This window comes from Callorhinchus milii, unplaced genomic scaffold (assembly GCF_018977255.1).
Source record: "Callorhinchus milii isolate IMCB2004 unplaced genomic scaffold, IMCB_Cmil_1.0 Scaffold11, whole genome shotgun sequence".
Taxonomy (NCBI): domain Eukaryota; kingdom Metazoa; phylum Chordata; class Chondrichthyes; order Chimaeriformes; family Callorhinchidae; genus Callorhinchus; species Callorhinchus milii.
Window position 1 is genome coordinate 1,635,815 of NW_024704752.1, and position 19,847 is coordinate 1,655,661.

The following is a 19,847-nucleotide window of genomic DNA, read 5'->3' on the forward strand; positions in this document are numbered from 1 at the left end:
CCAGAGGTGAATGAAGATTGTGCTTTAACCTCCTGTGCAGCCATTGCCCTCCTAATTCTATCTGGACACAGAGCATTTTAAATTAATTTACATGGAACTAAGTTACTGTAGTTTGTACAGGAAATATTAAATTGTGTATGTAAGAATTTAATTTGCAATATTCAAACATATCTACTGTAAAACAATGGATGTATATTTTATTTCTGGTCTGCAACTAATTTGCCTATAACCCATTCAAGTCTATTGGAGGTGTGTACCAACACATTGAATAAAGACATTCAGACGTATAGATTTATGATATCCTGATTTCTGATCAGTTTTCCAATGTGTGCATTTAAGTATTTTGAAAAGAATGTTGCATCCAAACAGTTGACTTGCCCCTGGATTATATCTTCACAAGATGTAGACTAATAGGATTTAGTATTTACTGCATTTTTCTGAGTGAGAAAGTAGGGGCTCAATATAGATTATATATTATGTAAATAGATTATGTAAATTCCTTTTAAGGATTTACGTGAACATTAACCAGTGGGGAAGAAGCCTTTTAAAGATGCTTGAAAGGTTTCACTGATTAAAGGCTGATTTGTTTTGATAATATCAATATTTAATATTTATTTAGTTGATGTAATGAAATAGTTCTGTTCAGAGACTGTTAGTCCTTGAACACTAATAGTGTTGTCAATATAGGAGTCTTGCAACTGACAGTAAAAGCTTTTAATCGGATTCAAGTTAAATCTGAGGAGTCAAAAGGCCACGTGTCAGCTCATTCTCTTCAATTTGCCCTCCAAGGTTCATCATTAAAATGTAGCCTCCCACAGAATTTAAAATTCTGTTCTTGTGCTAGTTCTAGACAGACAGTTTTATTAATCAATTATTCTGTGAAGAAAGTTTCTAATAATGCCAAACTGTAACATTTCTTTAGAGCCAGATGAGAAGCTGGCCTGTTACTACCAGGAATGTCCACTACAGGAATAATAGGAATGTGCTAATTTCATTTCATTTCAAGATGATGACACTAATATCGGCAGATGTACAAATCTTAATGTTTGAAGATTAATGATTAAAGTCTTTATATGAGGCCTAAATTTGTCAATCAGCATCCTAAAAAAAATGTACTTTCCAGATGTCCTTTGGTGACCGATACCCATATACAGAACTACTACATAGCTTCTGTGGTTATGTGGGCAGTAGTGAATTCTAGACTACCTCCTGAGTTCACAGTTGGAATATTGGGTAATTAGATTATACAGCACGGACATGGGCCATTTGGTGATTTATGAGTTAATTTTTGCAATGCAGTCCAGGAAAACCTGTTTGGAGGTAATATATTAGCTGGAGATAAACTACTCCCAATACTTGGGTAACTTGTTTACACAACCATTGTATCATTCTGTTTGTAGGCTCTATAAATGCTGAATCAGGAGTTTCTGATACAGTCTGTTACAACCTCAGTTTGCACTGCAAGTAGTAAAAACATACTAAAACTGTAATTTTGTGGGAGACAACAATTTAATAAAAAACCTTGGAGGTCAAATTCATTTTACCATCAATCCGAGTATCAGTGTACCACAATTTCTGAACTCTAGATTCATTGCCCACCACGGTCTTGCTCCCTTCTACCACTCCAACCTCTTAATCCTATATCAGCCCGAGCGCTCCTTCCGCTTTGCGAACACCCGCGCTTCCCGCCCCACAATTGGTGGTGAGTTGGACATTCAGCATCTCTGCCCCCACACTCTGGAACTCTGTCCCGCAATCCCTCCGCCTCTCCCCCTCTTGCCTTCTTCAAGTCCCGTCTAGAGACTTTCCTCTTCGACCGTGCCTTTAACCACCTTTCTCCCCACTACCGCCCTACACCCCTCTTGACCACAACTCTCAGCTTGGGTCTAAAAACCCCTGAATGTCCAGTACCCGGGTACATCTTTCCAACGTGAAGGGCGCTATTCAAGTGGAATTTGTTGTTGATGTATTGCCCTATCATTACTTCAGCCTGGTCCAGTTCGGAACCACTAGTGAATTGGGTCAGCAAACACTTGGATGAGCTTTCAGCCATTCTGTATCCACTCTCTGGAATTCTGTCCCTAAGTTCTACCACCTATCCCTCTCCACTTCCCCCCTTGAAACCTATCTCTTTGACTGTACTTTCACCACATTTCACATTTTTAAGCGCTCTGAGACGCCGTCCGTCGTGAAGGGCGCTATATAAATCCAGGTTGTTGTATTTCTCTTACCCCTCACCCCCCCGGCTCCCAGTCAGTTGAGTGAAGCACTTTGAGGTATCCTCTCAATGTGAAACGTGTTATATAAATGTAAATTGATTGTGGGTTGCTTGAGTATATGCCCTCGAAATTGAAAATTGGTCTTGAGTTTTATTCTATTGCCATTTGTGCTGGCATGACCTATGCTGTAAAGCTCACAGTGATTTCTATGCTGACCTACCTGATCCTAGCTGAAAATTGGTTGTGGCGGACTTTAATCTTTGACCTATACCTTCTAAAATATTATCTTGTGGTGGCTGGCAATTGACTTATTGCTAGATACCTTGAGTAAAATGAAACAACTATCCAAGCTATCTGAACCCATTCTAAAACACCTAGTAGAATTCTTTCAGGAATGGTCTCAAATTGTGCAATGCATTCTCAACAACAACAAGATTACATTTGTATAGGGCCTTTAAACTGCGGGAGGATGTCCTAAGGCGCTGGACAGTGTACAGCATTTCAGACCCGAGCTGGGGTCAGGGAGGGAGAAGAGAGGGGAACCTTAATCTTTGACCTATACCTAGTAAAATATTATCTTGTGGAGGAAAAACTTTCCAAAATACCCATTTGGACAGCAACATTCGAGATTTCTCTGCTATCCAGTTAATGTGATGCAACCTGATTTTTCGATAGTGTCGATGTTTTGGGGGTACAGTATGAGTAGATGCTTAAGTTAACAGGCTGTTTAAACTTTCTCGGAAGAGAAATTTACATTTATACCGAACTTCTCAGTTAAACGAAATGACGCAATTTACTTTACCAAATGAATTTCATTAGGAATAAAATGAATGTTATGTAGGCAAATGTGACAACTAATTTGATGCAGAACTAAGGCCCACTAGTACTTAATTTGATAATCCTTGCATTTGATATAGTGCCTTATCACGTATTCGATGTATCTTAAAGCGCTTCACAGAATATACTGTAAAGTGAATTCACTGTATTTTGTGGGCGAAGCAATTACAGATTAACTAGGGCAGATTAGACACACACCCCTTTTTCCCCTTCAAACACCAAAGAATATTTTTACAGATTTTATTAAGTTTATTCCCAGCAAAAGCACTTCATGCTTCATTCAATTTTTTAAAAAAAAGTAAGATGCCAGGTTGTGTAAGATTTATGAAATATCTTTATTTGATTTTGTAATCTATGGTCTTATTTTTCAGTTACCGTTTTTGAGGGTCGTTGGTACTTTTCTTGAGTTTTTTTTGTGTTTCCTGGTGTTTCTGCTGTACAGTCTGGTATCATCGTTTGAATTATACTCTAGCCTATATTTTGGATCAATAGCAGCTGAAAAGTTGTTGTGCATAAGGCAATATATCAAATGCAAGGAATATTATTATTATATAGCATTTTGCTTTGGCCATCAAATGCCCATCAATATTGTGTGCACTGGTTTACATCTGAAGCGTAAAATGAAACCACAATTGTGAGCATTCATTCAAATAAAATGCATTTTGAAGAAAAGCATTGAATCAAAACAGCTGTATAACTCAGCTTGTCTGTATTTTAAAGTGTTTTTAGTGAATAGACGATTATAAAATAGGTCATTGATACTGACCTATGCTGCTATGTAAGCAGCACTTACATAGATGAAGATTACAAAGCTGGATATGTTATTTCCTTGTAATTTGGCTGTAAATTATTTCTAGAGAAGCCTACGGTGTTTCCAAAATCATTTGCCAATGTGCTGTGCTGAGAGAGTGCACTTTCGGTTGGTACCAGTACTGAATGGGCACCCCAATATGCTGCAAGACTAAATAATCTCAGTCGCAATTAATGTATACTTTATATTAAAAAAAGTAAACTATTAATGCCTGAGAATAGAGCGACTGTTCCAACTTTGAAATCTGACCTGCCTGTTATCAGATCCGTCCTTTCCATTCTGTGTATGGAGGCTGTCGAATTCTCTTCAGCTGTGTTGAGTCGCTTAATTATCTTGTGTTCAGCGTGTTAAATGTTTTACAGTCATAACATGCCCAGTCACCTTGTCCATTAGTCTTATTTTTTTCTATCTCCTTGAGCCACTGTCATCAATGCCAGGTTGCCTTGCAGACTTTTAGAAGCTGGCAAAGGGATTCCTCTTTCGTTTTACTGAATAATTTAAATGTAATATTCACACCTTAAACATGTAGGGCTGATAACTACAGTGGGTAGTCTGTGTATTTACTAAATACTATGGTAACCCCCACTGAAATTTCGTTCGTTTACTTTTCATGGACACCCCACCCCCCCCCCCCCCCCCCCCCCAATTTTGGGAAGGGATTGTGATATGTGTCTTTGAAAGGAAGCTGTGCTTTGGTAGATTGTTGTATCTCTTCAGACCAGCCAACGCCCAAACATCAGAGCAGTAAAAGCGGGTGAAAAAAGCCATCGGCACAGCCCCTCTATCGACAGGACCAGACAGTGTCCTCATCACTCAGGACATTGTTGAGAAATCTGGCTCGCTGCTATTGCCCTATTTCAAATGAATGATCTTGCGTTCCTGAGAGAAGTGGCCTTCATTTTGCCTATTTTCTCCTTTTTTCGTTTCGCCCACAAAATCTATAATCACTTTACAGTATATTCTGAAGCGCTTTGATACATCTCAAAGATGTGAAAAGGCGCTATATCAAACGCAAGGATTGTTATTATCTTTATCGTCATTTAGTGTCATCTTCATTTTTGTATTACAGTACATTTCTGGGATCTCTTTAGGGGCAGAATCTTGTCCTATTGATTTTGTAAGCTGAACAATTAGGAATGATTAATCCGGGTGACGAATAACATAAAGTGCATGTTAAAACCTCATCACTAGAGTCTCAATAACCAGTTCTACTGCAGCATCTCCTGTCTTGAATGAATACGGCTGTACTGTAACTCTGGTTTGGTCACACCACTAAAGTCTGTAAACCAATACATTGACTTACAAACTGCATAATATTTCACTGTAAGGAGATTGTTGCAAATGATTCAGTTTCTGGAGAAGAAGCTAAGGCAATCACAATTGCCTTTATTGTTTTCCTACAAGTATAAAATCCAAGCATTGTATTGATAATATTGTATTGGAGCCACAATAAACCTTATAAAAGGCCTTCTACTGTGAATTGAAATGAGTAAATTCTAAACCGTATGCTTATTAATCAATTGCATTTGACATCTTAATATAAACTTAAGGTGTAAAGATCAACTTTTATTTATAATTAAACATTTGATGACTTTCTTTTAAACTTTAGATCAACATGGGAAGAGAGGAGTAACCAGCATTGCATAATGATTGGTGGCTTATTCATTTACAACCACAAGGGAGAAGTTCTCATCTCCCGGGTCTACAGAGATGACATTGGGTAAGTGTTGTTCCCACATGATAACTGTGATGAACTGCTTTTGTACTCAAAATTATTTGTTTTCACTCGGAATGTTAACTAACCATATGGGACATGAGTAGCGTCTCAACGTTTGGACATTTTATCATTTCCAATGCAGGACACTGTTACGTTCAATTTTATTCAGCGAAAAGAGAAATGCAACTCTTCCGTGACAAGATGATGCCATGGTCCTCAAATCTGCAGTTTTGTACTGGTGTGCCTTAGTATTCTTGCCGCTTCCTTTCCTTTTTTTCACCCCTCTTCTCTCCCCCACCCCCCCCCCCCAATCACTGTAAACCATGTGTTGATCTTGGACTGTGGTGGGAATTCGAAAATCTCTGCCTCAAGTTTTTCAAGAGGTCCAAATTGTTGAGTGTTTAATTGTAAAATGAAGGTTGACAAGTAGGGTCAGTTCAATTGAAAATTGTTAATTCTGTGTTTAACCCAAAGTATAGAAGTGGGCACACATTTTAAAGCTCTGAAGTTTCACTGCAGTTCACTTTTAATACATTGTTGTAGTTTTTTGAGTAGTGAAGCTGTCTTGTTTCAGCATTACCTCTCTGGTTTAAATGAAAATTACTCTTGGATATTCATTCTTAGACTGCTACATTCAGTGTTTTCCACTGTGCATTCAAGTGGGTTCCCAGGTTTTTATTGAACCAAAGTAGTTAATAGTCTTAAATAGATTATAAGTAGACAATTGAAAAGGAACAAATCACCTCTACTGTTGCCCTTTCTTGATGGGATAAGTCAACACAGTTCCATTTGTGACCTTGTGGTCTGTATGGCCTGGTGTAGCCTTTTCTGATAAATTACATGTAAATTGATGTTTTAATGTAAATTTCTATTAAGGAATCATAAATCAATACCAATATACAAATAAATTTTCATATAAGTGCAGAATACACAGAGTACACTTTGAGGCACTAAATAAATATTAATTAGTAATAATGATACCTACTAGTTCTTGTACTGGTTACAAGATCATCTGTGATCCATTCCAGGTTCAGCTCTGTCTATCTAAGCTAAATCTTTGCTGATCTCAGCTGATCTTTATAATAACCTTATTATTGCTGCCTCTTCATTTGCAAAGTGGTGAGGAAAGCCTTATGAACAGTTTTACAAAATGATCGTGAAAGGGATTCAAAAGACTGTTCCGAAATGTTCTTGCATATGTATGCACTGTAGTGACTTGCATCTCTCCATTACGTCCATTATTTTGTGGATGTTTGTGTGAATTGTTCCTTTGCATTTCTCATTTGTTTTTTTCTTTCTAAGCTTCTGTTTATTCTAACCCTCTCTCTCGTTGGTCTGTCACCTCCCCCTTCCTGCTGGCGTCTCATTTTTCCTCATCTCATCGTCTTGTGCTGATTGGCTGCACTAGGAATAGGTAAGGGCCATTCGTCACATTGTGGTCTGTTTTAACGGATGGTAACACCTTGAGTGCCATTTCAGTTTGGTGCCATTGGATTGGTTATAAAACTGAAAAACAGTTGAAGCCAATAACTGTGAGGTAGCGATCAATTTGCAGTATGATTTGCTTTGCTTAATGGAGCTGTTTTAAGCCCATGAACTCCCAAAAAAGACAAACTCAAAAACAATCACATGCTAGTCAAGAAGAGTTCTGATTACAAATGGCACATATTCAGCTTTCTATAGCTACGCCTCTGTCTTGCAAAGGTTATCTTTGTTTTGTATACAGAATAGAAGGAAACCCATTACTCCCATTTCTTGAGTGGAGAGACCATTGAGATTAATGCCACCTCTTGCCTTGTCCTGCCAAGTTTGCAGGCTTCAACTGTAGTGCAAGGTGGAGTCTCTTACGTTAGCATGCGATTTTCTTGTAGGAATTGTTTCCCTCATTGCTGGAATAGGTTCAGTAACTGCACTGTCTTGCTCCTTTCTTCTGCCCAAAGGCAGTAGTTGGAGACAAGTACAGATGGGCAGGAGTGAATCTAAACTCCATGAGGAAATTTCATGCATCAGGCGCACCCATTCCTATCTTAACTCTATAGACTTTCCTGTGAGCTTTTTTCCCTCCCTCTTTTCACTTTTGTGTTCACTGAACTAATATTGCAGGCTTGATGAACCAGTTTTCAAGGCTTACAACGTCAAGGATCAGATTAGAATGGCATGGTTTGATCTTTAGTCCATTAAAATAAGGCTGCAGAAGGCTGAAATATAACCTTGTGTTTAAGATTGCAGGATCAATGTTCCCTTCAAAATGTTTGCATGACTGGCTTTGAATGAATGTGCTTTAAAATGAATTTTCTTTTGTGACAAAGTGAAATTGTATTGGTTCTGTTCCTCAGTTACCCCAATCGCTCTTTCTGTTATGAGGCTGGCTTTTCTCTGTGCACAAGATAATAAATTATATTGATGTTTCTAACACATTGAGATTTTGCAAAGCATTTTACAGAAGGGAGATTAATTCAAAATGAAGTGACTACTATGGAGGCACAAGCAGCAGCTAATTTGGGACCAGCAACTTCCCACAGACAGTGTCAAATTATTTAGGAATTTGCGGGGATAAATTTACAGCATTCAAATTAGTAGAGATCAAGATAAATGTATTTTAGAGTTGACAGCCAATTACTTTGGATCTTCTATTGAAGCTGATTTCCATATAGCTGTTCTTCTCTTAATATTCTCACGCTAGCTGTGGTTTGAGACCAAGGGGACAATGAACTCCAATCTCCTGCTCCAACTACCGTCTCCCTGTTTTTTGGCACTGTGTAATATGGGGAGGATCTGTTCAGCTTATTATCCTATTTGCTACTATCTTTATTCTGTATCCCTCTTCATGTGAGGTGGGGGAGGGAAGAAATGCTAGCTGGTGGAATAACAAATATTCAAAATCTTAACTAAGATATCCACAAAGAAGGTAAGTCTTTGTTCAAAAAAGTGCAAATGTTATTTTAAGATTGTAGTGGGTTGCGTCACTCACCAGTTGCTGTATTTTTCTAATAGTATAATGGAACACTTTTTTATATTGATTACTGGGATGTCAGAGATTGTCTCCAGAGTGTTTGACTGTGTGAGTTTACCCACATGTTGGTTCTGCAGCAAGCCGTTCAGAAAGAAAAATAAATAATAAAAAAAAGAAAGCTAAATTAAAATCACAACTGAGTATGGGACACTGCTGTGCACAATTGGCTGCTGTGTTTTGCCTACAAAATTTACAATAAATTCACATTAAATATACTTCACATAAGTATATTCTGTCTCTTTGAGACATCTCAACGATGTGACAATGCACTACATCAAAAACAAGGATTATTATTATAAACTTCCCAACTGCTGCTGCTTTTTTTAAATGTATGCATCATCAACCTGCCCCACTGTATACATTTTGTCCTTGCAGCGGATTGGTGAGTGTTGACCCGACATCTTCATGCACATCCTGAAGTGAGTGACGTGCAATAGCTTCGCTTCAGAATGTATTGTATTGGGTTTGGTATACCCAGGCTTTTCATTGCTTTGTGCTCATATTAATAATAATAATAATAATAATCCTTGCATTTGATATAGCGCTTTTCGTGTCAGGAGGACATCCCAAAGCGCTTCACAGATCACACTGTAAAGTGAATTGACTGTATATTTGTGGACGAACGCGGCAGCCAATTGCGCACAGCAATGTCCCACAAACAGTCGTAGAATGAAAATGACCAATTTATTATTGTTTTGGGTTTTGGAGGGATTATTATTAGGCTCTGTGTGGAGTAAGGAAACTTGCCCAAGGTTTCGCCCTGACCTGCCTGGAATTGAACTCGGGTCTCTCGCTTGCAAAGCGAGTGCTCTAACCACTGAGCTACAGGACTCCATATTGATACTGACTGCAGTTGAAATCATCACAGCTGTAATTTGCAAGGCAACCACTCTGTTACTGACGTCAGCAAACCTCACTCTTAATTAATTTTGCTTACACTTTTTTTAATAATTGAGTAAAGTAAGAAGTGATGAAAATTAAACATCACTGAGCCTCTTCTCTTTTTGGGAGTTTTATGGATTCTTGGTATGTCCTCATAGCTGATCTTAGAAATTTAGATAAGTTTGGGTGCCGAATGGAATCCTTTTCTGATAGTATTTTGGTTAACAGACCACAAAGCATTGAAACACTGTTGAGATCATCTTGCCCAGTGAAGATTGAGGTTATTTGACTGTCCTCCAATATCAACAGATATATATATTCCAGCAGGGTCTCTGCATAAAGACCAGAAACAGATTGTCTTGCTTTCCTGCCCCACAATCCTCCTGCTCCCCTGGCTGAGATCAGCTAACCCAGCACAGATTGCGATTGAGCCTGGCAGAAATTGAGTGCTTTGGTAAATTACTAAATAAGTCCATAAACCCGTCAACAATACTTTCAGATGCCCCAAGCTGCACTCGATTGGGCACAGGTTAAGGTTTTGAAAGAGCAGGAACTCTTTCTTGACGCAGCTGGAGTGGATTACCAGGAAAGGTGGGTGAGGCCAGGGTAGCGACCCCATTTAAGAAAGAGCACAGTGCTATCTATCGTGGGAGGATGGTGGGGTTTGAATCCTGGTAGGCACAAGGCTTTCCCAACCTGTGTTGTGGTCTGCACGTTGTGTGCCAGGACCTTTGCATATCGAGTTCTATTGCTTCCCCTTTTTTTTAACCATCGAATGAAATGAAGCGAAAGTTTGTCTAAAGTGGCTGACTGTTGTTATTTTTAGGCGGAATGCAGTTGATGCCTTCCGCGTCAATGTCATCCACGCTAGGCAACAGGTGCGCTCTCCGGTGACGAACATCGCCCGCACCAGCTTCTTCCACGTGAAGCGTTCCAATATCTGGCTCGCTGCTGTCACCAAGCAGAATGTCAACGCCGCCATGGTGTTTGAGTTCCTCTACAAGATGTGCGACGTCATGACTTCCTACTTTGGGAAGATCAGCGAGGAGAATATCAAGAACAATTTTGTCCTCATCTACGAGCTTCTGGACGGTAAGTGCTTTTAAGGGGTGAGATTTCAGCATTAGCCTGGTTTGAAACAGCATGAATTGTTCCATCATGTAGATTTGTTTCCGAATAATAATTCCTAATATTCCTATTAACTCACGGTTTTCAGTGATTCCCTGTAACTTGGTCAAGGTTGCCACCTGCCTGTATACGAAATATGCTGTGAATAACTTAGCTGAGGATATAATAAATTTGGAGCAAGGAAACAAGTAAAGATCCCAACAAATCTGTCTTATCTAGAGGCTCCTAGACTTGATAGAACATTACATCTTGATTCAAATTAGGTTTAGTTTTATGTAGTTAATTCACAAAGGGTCGTGGAATTGTAGTTGTGTGAATGCAAGTATTTCTATTCTTTTTCTCAATGTTTTGAGGCTCTGTGGTAATCTTATAAAGTTTCTGTATGTTTTAGAATTTGTATTTCTGCTTTGCATAATGTCTGCCTGTTCAACTTCATAGAATAACTAATTACAGAACTCTGGAGCATTAATATTTCAGTTGCCTTATCAATCTAAAATTCAAAGCTCATTAAATCACTCGTGCTGAGAATAACGTGTTTCCAGCTACCAGTTCAGCTGTGTTCAGCTAATCAGTTGTTGGGTGGGTGTGGGGGGGTGCAGATTTATTCCTCGTCTCTGTGTATACAGTTAATGCGGAAGCTGTAGTTGAGAGTTTTGTTTCTCTGTAGAAATCCTGGATTTTGGCTACCCACAGAACTCTGAGACTGGGGCACTGAAAACATTCATCACACAGCAAGGAATTAAAAGCCAGGTAAGGGGCAGGGAACTGGTTCATTGAAGCGGCTTTATTTGCAAGTTGTGTGATGCAATTAAAGTTACATTGGTGTTAAAGGTGCAGAAACGTCTGGGTGTGAAAAGGCAGTCAATGGATCCACTGTCTAAAGAATTATCCATGTAGGGTTAAAGGGTACCCAAACTCCTTGTTTGTCGGCCTCCCCAACCCCTCCCTCCATAGGCTGCGAATCATCCGGAAATCATCTGCAGCTCCTGTCCTCTGCCTCACCAGGCTCTGCTTCCCTATCAACCCCACTCTCACCGGAATCCATTGGCTTCCCATCACACAGAGGACACAGTTCAAAATCCTAGTCCTCACCTTCAAAGCCCTCCATGGCTTTGCTCCCCTCTACCTTTGCTCTCTCCGCTCAGTGGGCTCCGGCCTGCTTCACCTCCCAAGCCTCGCCTGCCCCACCATTGGTGTGCAGGCCTTCAAGAACTCTGCCCCCACTCTCTGGAATCCATCCCGCAGTCCCTCTGCCTCGTCTCCTTCAAGACCTCCTCTTCAACCATGCCTTCAGTCACCCTCCTTCTCCCCCTGGCCTCCACCCTCCCCAATCCCGATCCCTACTCGTTTGAACGCTCAGGGCATGGATGCTGCAGTTTTAGCTGGACAAGTACTATACAGCATATTAATTTTTATTTGTTTAGTGATTGTGCAAAACTCTTAATAGCCTACAGATGAACAAACCTTTCAATGTATTGTTTGTCAAGGTGCATTCCTATTCAGCTTATTGGTAGTTTTACAAATCCCCTCTGCTTAAAATGGTGTGTTGTCTCTTTTCTGAAAGTAACCCCATATTTTCCTTTGGTATCTTGGTCCTTTAATTTGGCACAATGGTGCTTTCTGTCAGCCAGATATTTATTTTAATCCTTCACTTAAATAGCATCTGGGAAATTGGAAGATTGGCCAAAGTAAGTGTAGAACTTGAAATTATAGATCACTTCCGTAAACTGAACTTAAGTGTTCCGTAAAAGAAGATGCCATTTACTGCCAGAATCCTTTTGAAGTAAGTTGTCATTACAAGAAGGCATTTGATCAAAGCTGCCTTGAAATTGGAACATTTGCTATCTCGTCATCAGCGATTTGTTGAGTAAACTTTTTTTACTCAACACATAAAATTATATCCCTGCCCTTAGAATACAACCACTAAACCAATAGTCTAGCCCACCAGTCGGGGAATTCTCCCACTCTGCCTTTCTGCTCGATACCCATTCCCCTTCTCTCCCCTTCATGACAGATTATGTGAATGGGCAAAGCTGTGGCAGATGGAGTTCAATATAGGAAGTGCAAGGTCATCCACTATGGACCAAAAAAAGATTAACTAGAATATTTTCTTAATGGGGAGAAATTAAGAACTGTGGAGGAGCAAAGTGATTTGGGTGTCCATATCCACAAATCACCAAAAACTAGTTCCCAGATGCAAAACATAATCAAAAAGATGAATGGAATGTTGGGCCTTTATCTCAAGTGCTTCACCTCTGCATAGAGAGTTAGTTAGACCCCATCTGGAGTACTGCGTTCAGTTTTGGGCACCACACCTCAGGAAAGATATATTGGCCCTGGAGGGGGTGCAGCACATCACCAGAATGTTACCAGGCCTAAAAGAGTTAAGTTATGAGGAAAAGCTGCATAGACTTGGATTGTATTCCCTTGAGGTTAGAAGGTTGAGGTGTGATTTGATTGAGGTTTTAAGATGATAAAGGAATTTGATAAGGTAGATACAAAGAAGTAATTTCCTCTGGTAGGGAATCCAAAACTAGGGGTATAGTCTTAAAATTAGAACCAGGCCATTTAAGAGTGAAATCAGGAAGCATTTTTTCACTCAAATGGGTAGTAGAAATCTGGAATTCTCCCCTTCCCAAAAGGCTGTGGATGCTGGATCCATCCACACCTTCAAGAGTGAGGTTGATAGATTTTTGGTAGGTTAAGGCATTAATGGATTTGGGGAGAAAGCAGGAAATTGGAATTGAAAAGAATTAGTTGAAGTACAGATCAGCCATGATCTAATTAAATGACGCAACAAGCTCAAAGGACTGAATGGCCTACTCCTGTTCCTATGTTCCCATGTCTATGCTGGCGTTTTCTCACCCACTAGAGCTATCCTTAAAATGTTGCTGATGAGTACGTTCCGCACTGCCCAAATAAGTAAACCTTACGGAAAGCATTAAAAGCTATCGGGTTTACTCTTGCATTCAAGAAGTTGATGACAGATTTACTGCGTGGCTTCTGTTGGCAGTGGTTGTTGAAATGAATCTTTCACAATTTCCACTTTCTATTGAACCAGGGCCATGAACAGTGCAGCGTGTTTATACACTAGGAACTAAGTGCCATACAAGCAGTTCCTTAGGAAGCCTTAGGTAACGATGGATGTTGGTGCTGTTCTTAACAGTTCATAACAGTTCCTGTTTAGTGAAGCCTGACCGGCATAGATATGCACACCCATTGCTGGGCTGGAATGTGATCTGGCTTTATCTCCCCTTGTTGAAGCGCATAGCGGTCAGAACCCTGCTATTTTGCAGTGTAGAATCAAGCCATTAAATATTAGAGACTTCAGTGGTGTTTGTGAGTTGCTGGAATGTATTGTTTATTGGTCACTGGAAGCAGTGTGTTTGAAGGTAACTTAAATGGACTCCACTTTGTCTGTGTTGCTCTGTGACCAGCTCTGGCTGGGGATAGGTGGGGTGGGGGTTGGGCGGGTGGGTGCAAGGAGAGAGATTTCAAAATGGGAACTTTCAGCATAGAGTGTAGCCTTTTGTGTGTCCTAGAAGAACAGGGTTAGGCTTCTCATTGGTAGCTTGGCTCATGTTCCTTACTTCACAACCACGGAGTCTTGAATATAATGGCAAACCTTTGTGTTTACTGAATATTTTGATCACTACAAACAGTTGTGTAAATTGTGCTCATTTTTTAAGAGGGTTTAAATGTGTAAATTGGAGTGAGTATTACTGAAAAGAATGGATAAATCACAGCTTTTAATGCGTGAACATCGCCACCTAGTGCACAGGCAACCTTCTTGGTAAAAGATGTGATGAGAATTTTTCTCATTTGTTCAACTGTCAAAGCTCCTATCTAAGTGGGTGGAGGGAATATTAGACTTTTTCCTTCCCTTTTCCCACATTTGTGGCAAAAGCCTTACTGAAGGGCATCATCTTTCCTTTGCCAATGCCAGTTCTCTTCACTGTGATGCCAAGGAAAGCTCTCTGTGGTTTTCATCATTTTGGATTGTTTGCAGTAGTTTGTGTCATTTATTTGTATTTGGAGGTTGAGTAAACAAGGAGGAATGATTTCTGTTAAAGGTTTAGGTCAACTGAAGCTCTCAAAACTGGAAAAGCAGCACTTACAGTATAGGAACAAGAGGAGACAGTTCAGCCAATAGCTTATTTAGCAGATAGTTCAAAATTCAAGCTACTAAAGACTGTTGTTTGTGTGTTTAATGTAGTCATGCCAATATTCTAGGAGTGGGGGGTTTAAAAGTACAATACTGTTATGTAATCAATGAAAATAATACTGAGGACTTATTTCTGAATGTCAAAAGAAATTGCGCAACTTTGTCTTGTCCACTTTCCTTTGCATTTGGTTTTGCTTTTGAGTTAAGCACTTGATGGTGTAAGTCGTAACTCTGGACTGAGCCTTCTGATGCAATTGAGAAGCCTAACTCTGCTATAATTAGAGCTGCTGTCCTCCTACTGTGGCTAACTCTTTTCTCTTCTTTTTCTATAAACCTCTGTTGTACTGACTACTTGCCCACTAATCTTCTGTGTGGTGTTGGTGTATCTAATGCTGCTGTAATGCTTTCTCTTTCTGCACCTGTGACTGGGACCCTGCTTATAGCACCAGGTAGGATCATCTGCCTGCTTCCACTTTGCCTACTGGAAATTTTTGCAGGCTGTGGAAATGTTCATTTGAAGTGCCAATCTGACTATCCTTTAGACTTTTTTTTTCCCAGGAAACCTATCTTATTTTTGTAATCCGTAAACCTCTATACACTCGCTGTGAACAATCCAGTTCCAAGTTTTTTGCAGAGAAACCAACTAAACTGTTTATTCCTATCTCATAGGATGTAACATGTTTAATGTTTCTACGGTGTAATGTGTGTCATGATGAGATGTTCAGTTTATAATCAGTTAATTAGCACATGTATTATTGATTTAGTTACCTGACTTTGAAGAAGTCATCATGTAATGCTTGAATTCAGATCAATATAACTCCCTCCCCCCACCATCTCCTTCAGACCAAGGAGGAACAATCGCAGATCACAAGTCAAGTAACTGGACAGATTGGATGGCGACGTGAAGGGATTAAATACCGTCGTAACGAGCTCTTCTTGGATGTGCTGGAGAGCGTCAATTTACTGATGTCACCTCAAGGTGCGTGGCCCGTGGCGTTCTATTGCATTCCAACTCCATTTTCTGCACAGCTGTGACAGGGACTCAAGCTCACGTCTAGGCTAATGCTCCAGTGCAGTACTGTTGGAAGCGCAATAATTCAGATGAGTTTGAATGAGGGTCCTACCTGCCATTTACAATGTATAATAATAATAATGCCTGCATTTGGTAAAGTGCCTTATCACGTCGTAGAGACGTCTCAAAGCGCTTCACAGGATATACTGTAAAGTGGATTCACTATGTCAATTCAGCTGAATGTTGAAGGTTCCATGACACCATTGGAAAAGAAAGATGAAGCATTTCACACAGTCCTAGGCAACAGGCCTCCAGATTAGTTGTTCAGTTTGTGGCCTTTCTGTGGGTTCTCACTATGCGTAAATTGACTACTGCAAAACCTTGCACATTCAGGCAAGAACGTGTGTTGAGATGTCACAATATTACAGTTTCTTTATAAAGGGAGAACCATCAATTGTTAATTGACTTGGTGAACATTTACCCAGATTGGGTGGAAGGAAGTGTAAGCAGCTTATCTTCATACTATCATAAATTGCTCAGTGTTGACACAAGGACCTTTGCTCGCTTTATAATCGACGACAGTGGTTTCAAATGATCCTTATATTTGATATAGCACCTTATCACGTCTTCGAGACGTCTCAAAGCGCTTCACAGAATATATTGTAAAGTGAATTGATTGTATATTTTGTGGGTTAATCAGGCAGCCAATTAAGCACAGAGGTGTCCCACAAACAGTTGTGAGCTGAGTGACCAAATTATAGTTTTTTGGAGTGATTATTACCTCCGGACAAGTGATTCACTAATCGACTAACAACCGAGTTCCTACTTAGTGCTAGGTAAACAGAGGCGTGCGTGTAGAGTAAGGAAACTTGCTTCTGCTCTGATATAGGACACATCTTTGTGTTGCAGGTCAGGTGCTCAGTGCACATGTCTCAGGCCGGGTGGTGATGAAGAGTTATCTGAGTGGGATGCCGGAGTGCAAGTTTGGGATGAATGACAAGATTGTGATCGAGAAACAAGGCAAAGGAACAGCCGACGAGACAGCCAAAAGGTGAGGGTGTGCAACTTCTTCAGCAGTCTGAATCTCACTAAGTGCTCTGGGAGGCTATGTGAAAGCAAGTTGTTGTTATTGTGGTCCTTTGTTAAAATGTGGAGTTGCTCAGTTGTTCACACTATCACCTTTTGGTTGGGATCCCACGCTAGCATTTGATATAAATTGGCATTTAAGTGCAGCACCAAGTAGCCAGTCAGTGCTTCTGCTGTTAAGATAGGCATTTAGCTAAGATTCTGACTTCCCGAATGACCTGACCTGGGCACAGTTAGGTACAGAACCTCATGACTGGTAATGGAGAGTAAACGGCCACCATGTTGGAATTACCAGGCTTTCTCTGAAGTACTCCCCTCCTACCCCTCCCAAACCATTTCTTCCTTCTAATTTGATAACACGTGTGTGTTGGGGGGTAATTGTTTTTTAACCAATTGCAGTTGAATGCTGCAAGTGTGGTGGTTTTGCCACAAGGTGTCAGCATTGCCTACACCCCATTCCCATCTAGTAGCAAAAATTACTCCTGCGAAGGAAGAAGAATTGAGTGAACATTCTGTGCTATTGAGGTTTAATAATAATTCTTGCATTATCTGGTCTTCGAGACATCTCAAAGCGCTTCACAGGATATGCAGTAAAGCAAATTGACTGTATGTTCTCGATCCTAGAGCAGGATTGCCTATTCAAAGGGAGAGTCAGGCAAGATCTAGCTGTACTCTTTACTGCCACCCTCTCCACATCCTCTTCCTCCTGACTAACCGGACTCACCAGTCGTGTCTCAGATTTGATTGTGCTAAATTCAACACAATCCAGCGATTGATTCTGAGACTCTCCTGGTCTGTCTGGTGCTGTTTTAATGCTAGGTGGAAGGATTGGTGAGGGATAGGGTGATCATACTGGGTTACAGGGCTCTTATGCTGCCAGAAGTGTAACCAGGTGTGTTATGGACAAAACAAATGGGCCCTTAAATAATAATCCTTGCACTTGATCTAGCGCCTCATCACGTCATCGAGACGTCTCAAAGTACTTGACAGAGTATACTGTAAAGTGAATTAACTGTATATGTGGGCGAAACACGGCAGCCAATTGCGGGTAGCAGTGTCCCACAAACAGTGATGGATCGAGTAAACACATTTAAAAGTATAATGTTTTTAATTAAGTATGGAAGCTGAATAAATGCAGTCAATTAATCTCACAGCAAACCTCTTTCCTTGACCTCCACGGTGTGCTCTTTCTGCAGTGGAAAACAATCTATAGCGATCGATGACTGCACTTTCCATCAATGCGTGCGGCTCAGCAAGTTTGAGTCTGAGAGGAGCATCAGCTTCATTCCCCCCGATGGAGAGTACGAGCTCATGAGGCAAGTTGTCAGCGGGGAGTGGAGAGGTCAGACATGGATGGTCCTTTGTATTTTCCAGGCTCTGTTTCATCTTGTGTGAGGTTAGGTATTTGGAAGCTGGACGACAATTGATGTAGAATTATCTGTGGGTGAAGTGATAACGGAAGGGTTCAGATGAAGAAGGCGTTTCAGTCCATTTGTTCATGTCCTTCCAGAATGCTGACTCTGGTGTTAACCTGTTAAATGAGTCTAATGTGGTAACCTCAACCTGGTGGTAATCTGACCCAGATTTTGATTGCCCTCTGTGCAAACAAATCCTTCCTGATGTCTGTCCTGAAATTGCCTTTGACATCCTTGTATTGCTGGCTTGGTGTATCTGTTGTGAGTTTATTATCTCAGTTCCATCTAGCATCTTGTATGGCTCTAGAAAGTTTTTAAAGTTGAAGAGTCTTAGCACTGCATTCAGACTGATAATCGCTTGAGTGTGGCTTTTGGAGATGAATGTGACTCTTATTTAGCGTCAGTAGGATCTCAGAGCTGGACGCTCTGTTTGTAAAAATTTGGCTTCTTCTCTTTAAGGTACCGAACCACTAAAGACATCATCCTGCCCTTTCGTGTAATCCCTTTGGTCAGGGAAGTGGGACGCACTAAACTGGAAGTGAAAGTTGTGATTAAATCAAACTTCAAGCCCTCGCTGCTGGCTCAGAAGATAGAGGTAAATGTTTATTCACCCGCTTTGAGTACAGAGAAGAGCTCACATTAGCATCTCAATGTCATTGCACTTGCCTGCAATTGCGATGAATATGGGGCGTGTGATGAGCAGCGAGTTTATGGTTGTGGTGAACAATCAGCTGGCCCTCACAACAACTTCTTGCACTTACATAGCACCCTCCACACAGCGTAGTGTCTCATTGCGCTTAACATTGGCGGAGCCTGACTCACACCACCATTCAGTTAGCAGCTGGGTTGGCAATGGCCTCACCAGAACATGGGCGGTATGGGGTGGATGCGATCTAGGTGGCATTTCCACAGCTGTAATGTTGTTGCGGACAAAAGCGGTTTGACGCCATGCACACAAGCAGTGTTTTTCCAAACTAGGATCTCTGCTGCAAGGGTCTGTTTTTCACTCCTTTCCCCGTTAACTCAAAGCAACTCAACGCAACTGTATTGACCCAGATCCACTACATACCTCAAGTGGGAGGGTATGGGGGTGGGGAGAACTAGCAGACGGAAACTTCACACGCATACTGTGCTTGCAGATGTGCTGCTCTTTTCATTTTCTATCCACACCTAATTTGCACGCAATGGTCGAAGGATGTTAAAAGTAAAGCTGTGGGTGTGTGTGGGGAGGTCAGTGGAATCTATTTTGTCTCTACCCACCGGCAGGCTTGTAAAAGCGCCCCCAGTATAATTTGCCTTTTTGCTGTCGGCCCTTGAAGCCTGGGATCCAGCTAATGCCAAGGTATGGTTTAGATTTACCCTGCACCCACGGATATATTGGTATTAAAGCCACAGCTGGAAAGGGCGAAGACATTAGTGTGGGATTTTTTTTTCCGAGTTGGGTTATTCTGTACGCAAAAAAACCCAAAAAACTCCATTCTACAAAGAACCTTTCACCACGATTACTTGCAGGAGAGTGGAATCCACGCAGAATTCCCTCCACTAGAAAAGCACAGCTACAC

General features: G+C 40.7%; 1 protein-coding gene across 3 annotated transcripts in view; it reads left to right on the plus strand.

The window, feature by feature from the left end:
• ap2m1 (adaptor related protein complex 2 subunit mu 1) overlaps nt 1-19,847 on the plus strand; it is a 29,974-nt gene that overhangs the window by 2,276 nt on the left and 7,851 nt on the right. For 2 of the 3 annotated variants that reach the window (XM_007907759.2, XM_007907758.2), the window contains 8 exons: nt 5,477-5,587; nt 10,306-10,571; nt 11,275-11,357; nt 15,216-15,221; nt 15,616-15,751; nt 16,694-16,835; nt 18,067-18,186; nt 18,745-18,880. In XM_007907759.2, coding sequence (XP_007905950.1) covers nt 5,514-5,587; nt 10,306-10,571; nt 11,275-11,357; nt 15,216-15,221; nt 15,616-15,751; nt 16,694-16,835; nt 18,067-18,186; nt 18,745-18,880 — 963 coding nt within the window. In that variant the 5' untranslated portion in view covers nt 5,477-5,513. 3 annotated transcript variants of the gene reach the window in all.